Raw genomic sequence first — 10792 nt, 5'->3', positions numbered from 1 at the left:
CACACAAGTGAACTGGTCGAGCCTTGTCTTCACTCTGCTGCTAACTCGAATGAAGAGCACCCCCTTCTTTCCTGATGAAGACAGGGCCTTTGTGGCTAATGCTGTTGTGAAAAGAGCTAAAATCCTCATACAGGTCGTTCTCACCTGTCAGTGAAAGGAAGTGACGGGTCCATGTGAAGTTTGCATGGCATAAGATGCTGTGATGTGATCTCAGCAGCTGAGCCCAAGGATCCAGGCGTCTCCTGGCTCTTCGGGGCAGGCAGAGCTACCGCTAAAAGCCAATGGAGGTGAAACAAACAAATGCAATCCTTAAATATCAAGTGGTCAATAAAGGCAAATTCAATTAAGATGAAACTCAAATATCTGCTCCCCCTTATTATTATGGAGTCAGTGCCAGGGCAGAGCGATAAAGCTGCAGACCAGCCAGTGACCTTAGAATCATCCTCAAATCCCGCCCTTCGCCCCCTCCCCCCCGTTCAGTGTCCAGATTGGAGTGCATGCTCCTCTCGGAAAGACCCCTCTGGGGCTGCTGCTGGGCATGGCTCCCAATGCACATCTATGATGCTACATAACTAATAAATAATCACCATATCAGACTGTGGGGGAGGGATAGCTCAGTGGATTGAGCATTGGCCTGCTAAACCCAGGGTTGTGAGCTCAATCTTTGAGGGGGCCATTTAGGGAACTGGGGTAAAAAATCTGTATGGGGATTGGTCCTGCTTTGATCAGGGGGTTGGACTAGATGTCCTCCTGAGGTCCCTTCCAATCCTGATATTCTATGATAACCACCTCTGCCTCTCAGCCCTGAGGGAATGAGAGAGATCTCAGAGATACTGGCCTGAGTCAGCCCATGGGGCAACAGGGAAGAGCAGTATATTTGATGATGTTTCACACAGAATCAGCTCAGCAAGGTGCACCAATAAGTCACTTTAGTGAATACGGCCTTAACTCCCTCCCATAGGCACTGACTTTTATTTTTCCTTGCAGGTGTCCCACAACTCTCTCTGCCCCAAGGCCCCACCCTCACCCTGCCTCTTCTCACCACCCCCCTCCCTAAGGCCCTTGCTGCTCTCTGTCCTCCCCCAAGCCCCTCCCCAAGCCACCTATCAGCTATGGTTGGTGGGTGCTAAGCTCCCACTGTTTTTTTTTTCCAGCCCTGAGCACCCACAGGGCTGACACCTATGCTCCCTCCCCTTCCTGATGTTCTCCTCACCACTTTCCTGATGGGTTTGCAAAGGAGGTACTCCATGTCCTTTCACGTCCTGCAGCATGCCGTAGAGATCTCAGTGTAATGTTACTCAGCTAGTGAAAACCAAGGGGAGAGAAGAAATACAGATCCTCTACCTTTGTCACAGTGCACAGGCGTCTGCTGCGGTATTTTCTCGTCCGTTCCATTTGCTGTCCTGTTCTCCCCTATTGATAATTGCAAGAGTTACATGTTTACAAATAATCACATGAACTTGGGTGACGTGTAATGACCTGGGATTGTGCAAAAAATCCCAGTGATGCTTTGTGGGATGGAGCAAACTAGGAATTCCTAATTCACATAGGCCTACCAATCTTTGTAACACTTACTGTGCCTCTGTAAGAAGAAAACGGCATCATGATATCCTCGTAAATAAAACTCATGTAGAACCTGCAGGGGAAACCACTCAGCATTATAAAGGATAGTCATTCCAATTGCAAAAACAGGACCCCTGTAGGCAGCAATCACAATGTTGCCAACTCTTGCCATTTCATTGTGCATCTTGCAATATTTGGTGTTTTTCTTAAAGCACCAGCTACTGGAGTCATGTGATTAATTTTTTTTTTACTTTGTTCTTGTATTTGTTTGTTTATTTTTGGTGAGCATCTCTGCTGTCATTAAAAAACATTGCTGTGGAGAAAAGCCTGAGAATTTGAATTCTAAAGGCTGAAACATCAGAAGGCAAATAGAACCTACCCAGAATTTTTTCCTAAGGCAGTTTTTTTCTAAGGCAATTTTTAAGCAGTCTCATGATTCATGATTTATGATCCTCACATGCTTGGGGTTGGCAATACTGAAATGATCGGGCGCTGTGCAGTCCCTGAGGTTACTCACCGAAAGACTCGGTGGGAAAATACTATAGCTAAACCTGCACAAGTTCTCAAATGAGAGCTGGAAGGTGCTTCGGAAGAAGCTAATGCAGTTGAAATAGGCAGGGCAGTCCCTCGGGCAGATGTCGACCTCTCCTGTGTAAGGGGATACCGTGATCATGGTTTCCGAGTCCGAGCCAGGCTGCACGTTAGTCATACCTCCATCCATGTAGCGCTGGGAAAACATGCAGTTTGAATCAGATAATGGTTCATCTTTGGTGTGGATCACAGCATGCTTATCCCATGTGCACGCCTTAACATGAGAGCCAAATCCCATTAGGAAGTCCAGATCACAGCTTAGGCACGTAAAATGGGAACTTTTGGGCCCGGTTCTCATTTATATTAAGGCCGCTTAATGCTGGAGTGCAAATCACATTGATGCCCATTTTAAGGCTTTTTTACATTGTCTTAGTGCAAATGAGAATCAAGCCCTTGTGTAGCTAATGCCATTAAATGAAGGGGGGTCTCATGGCTAAGGCAGCAGATTGGGAGTAAAGAGATCTCGGGAGTAAATCAGCACAGGTCCATTGCATGTACTGGAGCTATTCCAGTTCACAGCAGTTGAGAACATGGTCCCTAGATTCTAGGTGCCATTGTGTAGCTCTGGGTCCAGGACAGGCTCTTATATGCATACTGCAAATGAATATAAACTTGTGCCAGCCGGGCCCATGGTGGTGCTATTAGCTCAAGCAAACACTTGCAACCTGGACGGATCCATATGCCCAGAGCTTAACTCAACTCGCTGGTTTCATTTGCGCTTTCACCTCCTCCACAGCTTCTAGCCAACTGGAAACTTACATCAAAACTCAAGGGGTGTGAAGTCCCATGGACTTATAGAATATCAGGGTTGGCAGGGACCTCAGGAGGTCATCTAGTCCAACTCCCTGGTCAAAGCAGGACCAATCCCCAGATAGATTTTTTCCCCAGATCCCTAAATGGCCCCCTCGAAGATTGAACTCACAACCCTTTTGAAATTGACAAATATGCTTCTTGGACTAATAACCCACTAGGATCCCAGGCAGTAAGAGCTGCACACCAGAGCTGCATGCCTGAGATCCATGTCAGCCCATTGTCTGGTGGGATCAGAACATTTTCTACCTGGAGCATTGGCAAAGAGCACTCACCGTGCCTTGGAAGGAGGGAGGGTTGAATCCACAGTAGACAGGAAGGAAGCAGCTACAGAGCACTGCCTGTGGGGAGAGGGGCAGAGGGTTACAGGTGAGTAGAGATAAATATTTTAGAGGCGCATCAGCAACCAGAAAATAATGTTTCTCTCTGAAAATGCTGCCCCATTGTTACAAGTAATACCTCAGACTGACATGATGGGGCCAGCGTAGAGGGGGAAAAAACCTGGTTGTCTTTATTTCAGTGTGTTGATGCTGTGCCATTGCCAGCAATTTGTGCACATTCTCTTTGGCTGCTCTGCTGTTGGTTAGTTGCACTTCCCATCTGAAGTAGGGCAACGGATCATGTGAGGTGGGGGCTATTCTCATCTCTGCCACAGACTTGTTATGGGACCTTGTGCAAGTCACTTCCCCTCCCTGTACTTCACTTTTTCCGTCTGTAAACTGGGCATACAGTCAGTGCTGCCCACTCGTCTAAGGCCAACACATTGTAGCAACTGTTTCACATGAGAACTGAATTCCAAGAGCCTATTAAAAGTTTGTTTCCCACTGTGCTGCCCGACGGGAGAATTTCAGAGAAACAGATGGTGAATCCAGCTGGACAGCTCTGTAAATTGCAGAGCAGAACTGGCATTTTCACTCATGGGCACAGATCATGCAACAGGCAGAGTCAGTCACTATGGGTTAATTTGTATGTGGCTGCTGCCTCCATATCCAAATGGCCTCTGGATAAATAAGCCATCAAGAGTTAGAGCTGATGGAATATTTTGCTTATGACTTGATGCTCAGCTAGGGGTGGAATCTCTGTGGAATTGGACCGGGCTGGAATTCTCCTATCCCAGCCTGCACTGCATATTACAATGGGGGAGGTTTAGGTTGAATATTATGAAAAACTTTTTCACTAGGAGGGTGGTGACGCACTGGAATGGGTTACCTAGGGAGGTGGTGGAATCTCCTTCCTTAGAGGTTTTTAAGGTCCGTCCTGACAAAGCCCTGGCTGGGATGATTTAGTTGGGGATTGGTTCTGCTTTGGGCAGCGGGGTGGACTAGATGACCTCTTGAGGTCCCTTCCAACCCTTATATTCTATGATTCTATGCACTTGCAGTTTGAATTAAGCTCAACAGGATTCCTCTTTCCCTAATAAACTCAGTTGTTATTTTCCTAGCTCATTGTCAGTTTAATTACTTCCTCCTCTTTTAAATACATAGGAAACAAAGCCACCATTACCTGTATGAGCTCCTCCTTCGATCTGTACTCTGAAATGATGACATTCTGTAAGTCCAACAAGCGCGTGAGGGAAATGCAAAGCTTCCCCGAAGCCAGCTGGTGTGAGTTCTCCGACATTATTTGACGCATCCGCTTCTCTATGATCCGAAGCATACGGTAACCTGGACAAAGGGTGAGACTACTCGCTTTCCTGGCTTCTTCCATAGCTTCATGAAAAAATTCTTCTATCAGACCTTGGAGGGAATAACCGATCTCAATCACCAGTGCGTATAGACAGAAAGGGACAAATTCTCTCACGTCCCAATTGCAGATGCTATACAGTGATGAGTGTGGTATGAGAACCTATAGAATAGAATATTGTAAAATCTAGAGACAAGAATGTTGTTGTTACTTGTCTTGTGGTAGCAGCTAGAATTCCCAGTCAGAGGTTCCATAATGCTAGGTGTTGTGCATGCAAGTAATGGATTCATTGTAGCCTGTCGCGATGTATAAATAATTAGCAATATAAAGCGATCTCACCTAGCACTGGATTGTATGTGAAAACTGTTTCCAAGAAGAATCTCAAAGCATATTTTCTCCACGGTTGCAAAAGAAAGAGCTGTGAATCTGGGCTTTCCCAGAGATTCCTGCAGGGGGAGTTAGGCGGTGTGGTGTGATAAATATCAGGAGTCGAGGAGAAAACAAAAATCAAACAATCTGGCAGAGGGGGAAACAAACTTTTCTCCCCTTCAGTTGCTATTTAGCTGACAGCTGCATTTTCACAAGAAAGCATTAAGGACATAAGGACGGCCTCCCACGGAGTCCCCGGGAGATGCTCTGGAACTGCTCCCCACAAAGCCAGTCAGGACTTTGGGGAACCTCCTCTCCCTTGGAGCAGACTGTCTTCAGGGCAAGAAGCTCACACGGCTTCACCTTCCTGGGTTTGACCTTGGAGCATTCAGCATCCTCTGCCCCTCTGTGCGCTTCCCACAGTGAGTCCTGGGGAATCCTGGGGAAGCCAGAGGGTCCTGCATGCACCCCCACTTCACAGTCAGACGTGACTTTTAGCCAGCCAGTAAAACAGAGGTTTATTAGGAACACACCCTAAAACAGAGCTTGTAGGTCCAGAGAACTGGACCCCTCAGCCAGGTCCATTCTGGGGCCCAGCAAGCCAGACAACCCCATCTGCCCTCAATTCCCATCCCTAGCCAGGTCCCAACTTAAACCCCCTCCAGTCCCTCCTTCCTGCTGAATTCCTTTCCCGGGCCTGGAGGTCACCTGACCTCTCTGTTCTCCCACACCTTTAGCATCCCCTTGCAGGGGGGAAGGGCCCAGGCCACTAGTTGCCAGGAGATAGAGTGTTGGCCAGAAACTGAGGCACCCACACAGTATTCAGAGGAAACACCAAGAACAGTCCCACTTTGTCACACGGCCATACTGGGTCAGACCAAAGGTCCATCTAGCCCAGTATCCTGTCTTCTGACAGTGGCCAATGCCAGGTGCTCCAGAGGCAATGAACAGAACAGGGAATCATCAAGTGATCCATCCCCTGCCACTCATTCCCAGCTTCTGGCAAAATGAGATTGAGCAACCAGATCTGATCCAAAGCATCCTGAAGTGAATGGAAAGACTTCAGAGGGCTTTAGCTCAACTGTAAATTGGCAACAATCTCAATGTTGTAGATTTCACCTCAGGAGCAGAATCTAAATATTGCATCATAGACGATGACATTTGTAACTGAAGACGCTTGCACATGTTGCTACTAGGCTGTATCTAATACTCCCCAGTGTGCTTCAGCCACACACAACATCACGAGACAGGTCCCTGGATTTGGTCCAACCTTACATCTCACCACCTAAACCTCCTTTCAAAACCATGTTGTGCTTGTGGAAGGCAAGCCCCCCTCACACTCATCTCTAAAATAAAGGAATTGATAAGTTAAGCGAAACATCTTCACCCTAACACCCGACAACATGCAGAGCGCACAGACTCAGCGCCTCCTCCAAACACAGAGAGATGCTCCGTCCCCTCGACCATCCACCTTGTGCTGCGACGCCAGGACCTTAACTCTAACTCCTCAACAACATTAGCAGGTTGGCACAGGTACACCGGGGAAGTGTGTTTGTGGCCCATTGGCAGGGAGACCTGGGTCTGATGGGGTCCAGGATGCTTGTCAAACCAGTTCTGTGGGGGGAAAAGGAAGTAAGATCCCTGGGCCAAGGGGGTATGCATGAAGGATGAAGCAATATGCCGGTTATGGCCCACCCAATCCTCATTTGTCCCTCTACTATCTTCTTACACATTGTCCCTTGATCCAGACCCCCTCCAGTCTTCTATTCAGGGCTCCTGTCCCCCATTGCCTCTGTCAGAGCTCGGGGCAACTGCACTTGTATTTACCTCTGTGGTCCACCAACGGCACCCACTTTGTGCTCCCAGCAACTCAGCCATCACCTCTTGTGGGTAGAGCCCTGCGTGTCTCTCTCTCTCTTGACCGGGGGTTTTCCATGCTGCACAGTTCCCTGCCCTGTGATATCCCCAGCAAGCCAGACTGCCAAAACAGCCCAGCATCTGTGCTTTGCTGTCTCTTTGAAGGCTAGGAACAGCTGTAACTGGCAGCGGTGACAAGTGACTACACAGCCCTTTGTAAGCAAGCACATTTATTCTTAACATGAAAGCATTCCTGAGGAAATCTATTAAAACAATAAAAGAACCTACGCTCGTGCTAACAAACTTGCCAGAGATGACCCCTCACTCTGTGAGTGCTCTGGTAGAAGTCAGTCCTTCAAACCACACCAGGGGTTTTTCCTGTGGTCACAAATTCATAGCCTTAGCTCGAACTAGCACCCCCATGAATAGTTCAGTCTTTTCTTTGATACTGAGACTCCAGGAGCAGGTGATCATCAGAAAAATGGTCCCCTCCTCAAAGTGTAGGCTGGGTTTTTGCATATGCGGAAGTGGGGAATTTGCGTTCACCTCCACCTAAAGATTCCCCAGGGAAACCACTTGACCCCCTTTGCTCCCAAAGTCCACTCTTGCCTGGCACATTGTTTGGTATCATACTCTGAAGTTCATAACACTTCCCAATATTCACATCCTATCTCCTGGAGGTAAAACAGGCAAAACAGATGGAGAAGCGCCTAGTTTGGGACTCCCGTTGGGACTTAGATGTGAGTTTGGCACCAAGCTGCTCAGTCATGTCAGGACTGAGGGGGCCATGTGCACGCCCAGCTGCAGAAACTTAGGGGTCAGAGGTCTTTGGGTGGCAGCTGAGCAGCGATTTTGTGAATGCCCATGATGCCTAAATTTTGGACCGAGGCACATGCATCTCTCTTGTGAGTAGCCTTAAGTCACTTGCCCAAGGATGTACAGGAATCTGTGACAGAACAGGGAATTAAACCAAGGTTTCCTCAGTCCTAAAATAATGTCCTAACCACTGGATTAGCCTTCCTCTCATATATACAAGTCGCTACCCTCAGGCATGCAAGGCAGACCCGATAACAATCTTCAGATATGCTAAGGGCTGTTATAAAGAGGACCAGGATCGCTTGTTGTCCACGTCCTGAAGGTAGGATAAGAAGTAATGGGCTTCATCTGCAGCATCGGAGATTTAGGTTAGACGTGAGGGAAAACTTTCTAACCATAAAGGAAGTTAAGCTCTGGAATTGGCTTTCAAGGGAGGTTGTGGAAGCCCCGTCATTGGTGGTTTTTAAGAACAGGTTGGACAAACCCGTCAGGGTTGGTCTAAGTTTCCTTGGTCCTGTCTCAACGCAGGGGGATGAACTAGATCAGTGTTTCTCAATCTTTTTGATACCAGGGACTGTCTTCCTGCCTTCCTAAATGGTGACAGGGAGATCTCAGGGATCGGACCTGGTCCATGGACCGGTCATGGGGAAACACTGGAGTAGCTGACCTTTTGAGGTCCTTTCCAGCCTTCCATTTCTCTGATTCTCTGCCCGTTGAAATACCCCTAGAAGAAGCCGTGTTTAAAAATACACACATATGTAATGAAGTAAATCAACACCTTCCTTACCTATGTCAACATCACATGCCACTGCTGCAGCTACAACTGACCCACACGATGCTCCGTAGACCTTGGATGTTGATCTCATTATTTCAGGTGCCAATTCCCATAAAGCCTGCACCACTCCTATTTGGTAGTTTACAAGAAACCCACTACCTGAAAAAGAAAGAGAGATTGGGCCTCCGGGGCCTTTTGGATCTTCTTCAGCCATTGCCAACCACACTGGGAGCTCAAACCTGCAGTTTGCAAAAGAGTTTGTGGGGTGCCGAGCAGCACTCAGCAGATTGTGCTTCTAGTCAGTGACAGAACAGCTGTCTTTTGCTGATGAGCAGTCAGCACTGAGGTGTAGGCAGGGTTGGGTGGAGTCAGAAGACGCTTGGTCTTATTATCTGATGCCATTCATCAACTCATAGCAGTGGGATTGCTCCATACCACTTCACACTCAGTAATTATGAAGGTTGCATTCTTCATTGGTAATCAGAGTACAAGCGCAACACAAAACCTTATGAAAAAGAAACATTCACATTTTTTGTGCAAACATTAATGACCCCGGTGACAAACTTCAAATGCATTTGTACCGAACTGGCACAGTTTTACCATATAGTAACAGTTTCCTTATCCATTACATGGGCATCATATACATTAGTGGAAACTTTATACAGATGACAAGGGGGAGTATAAAAATATTGCTCCAGCATGCAGGGGTGTAATCAGGAAGGCCAAAGCACAACTGAAGTTGCAGCTAGCCGGGCATGCAAAGGGTAACAAGAAGGGTTTCTACAGGTATGTTAGCAACAAGAAGGTCAGGGAAAGTGTGAGACCCTTAATGAACGGGGGAGGCAACCTAGTGACAGATGATGTGGAAATAGATGGAGTACTCAATGCTTTTTTTGCCTCGGCCTTCACAGACAAGGTCAGCTCCCACTGCTGCATTGGGCAGCACAGTATGGGGAGGAGGTGAGCAGCCCTCGATGGTGAAATAACAGGTTAAGGACTATTTAGAAAAGCTGGACGTGCACAGTCCATGGGTCTAGATCTAATGCATCTGAGGGTGCTGAGGAAGTTGGCTGATGTGATTGCAGACCCATTGCCCATTATCTTTAAAAACTTGTGGCGATCGGGGGAGATCCTGGAAGATTGGAAATAGGCAAATATAGTGCCCATATTTTAAAAAGGGAAGAAGGAGAATCTGGGGAACTACAAACCGGTCATCCTCACCTCAGTCCCTGGAAAAATCATGGAGTCAGTCCTCAAGGAAACCATTTTGAAGCACTTGGAGGAGAGAAAGGTGATCAGGAACAGTCAACATGGATTCACCAAGGGAAAGTCATGCCTGACTAACCTGATTGCCTTCTGTGATGAGATAACTGGCTCTGTGGATATGGGGAAAGTGGTTGACTTTAGCAAATCTTTTGATATGGTCTCCCCAGTGGCGTAGCCAGGTTTTTGGCTTAGAGGGAGCACAAAACATAAAAAAGGCACCCCCTCCTTGGCTCCCCCTCTGGCCACGCCCCCTTCCCCCCTCTGGCCATGCCCCCAGATTGGAAACCCACCCCACCCCACCCCGCTTACCTTCTCTCCTGCGCTTCCACACGATGTGCCGCCCCGCGGCTCCTCCAGCCATGCGGCCGGCAGGTGCTGCTTCCACGCCTGCCGGCCTGAGCGGAAGCAGCTGCTTCCACTGAATCCCACCAGCTACACTACTGGGTCTCCCACAGTATTCTTGCCAGTAAGTTAAAGTATGGATTGGATGAATGGATTATAAGGTGGATAGAAAACTGGCTAGATTGTCGGGCTCAACCGGTAGTGATCAACGGCTTGATGTCTAGTTGGCAGCCAGTATCAAGTGGAGTGCCCCAGGGGTCAGTCCTGGGGCTGATTTTCTTCAACATCTTTATTAATGATGGATGATGGGATGGATTGTACCCTCAGCAAGTTCATGGATGACACTAAGCTGGCGATAGAGGTAGACATGCTGGAGGGTAGGGATGGGGTCCAAAGTGACCTAGACAAATTGGAGGATTGGGCCAAAAGAAATATGATGAGGTTCAACAAGGACAAATGCAGAGTCCTATGCTTAGGATGGAAGAATCCCATGCACTGCTACAGGCTGGGGACCGACTGGCTAAGCAGCAGTTCTGCAGAAAAGGACCTGGGGATTACAGTGGATGAGAAAGTGGATATGAGTCAGCAGTGTCCCCTCATTGCCAAGGGAGCTAATGGCATATTGGGCTGCATTAGTAGGAGCATTGCCAGCAGATCGAGGGAAGTGATTATTCCCCTCTATTCGGCACTGGTGCAGCCACATCTGGAGTACTGCCTCCA

The 10792-nt window shown here is 48.0% G+C and overlaps 1 protein-coding gene across 1 annotated transcript; it reads right to left on the bottom strand.

Annotated features, from left to right (window-relative positions):
* Window positions 1–1824: 1824 nt before the first annotated feature.
* Window positions 1825–8678, bottom strand: LOC116839152 (omega-hydroxyceramide transacylase-like). Its single transcript, XM_032804885.2, has 4 exons — window positions 8477–8678; window positions 4468–4700; window positions 3240–3305; window positions 1825–2290 (listed from the first exon to the last, which is right to left on the bottom strand). The coding sequence occupies exons 1-4, from the start codon at window positions 8676–8678 to the stop codon at window positions 1994–1996; spliced, it is 798 nt and encodes a 265-aa protein (XP_032660776.1). The 3' UTR covers window positions 1825–1993.
* Window positions 8679–10792: the final 2114 nt, after the last annotated feature.

Source organism: Chelonoidis abingdonii, chromosome 4 (genome assembly GCF_003597395.2).
Source record: "Chelonoidis abingdonii isolate Lonesome George chromosome 4, CheloAbing_2.0, whole genome shotgun sequence".
NCBI classification, from domain to species: Eukaryota; Metazoa; Chordata; order Testudines; family Testudinidae; genus Chelonoidis; species Chelonoidis abingdonii.
This window is presented reverse-complemented; position numbering and strand designations above follow the sequence as displayed.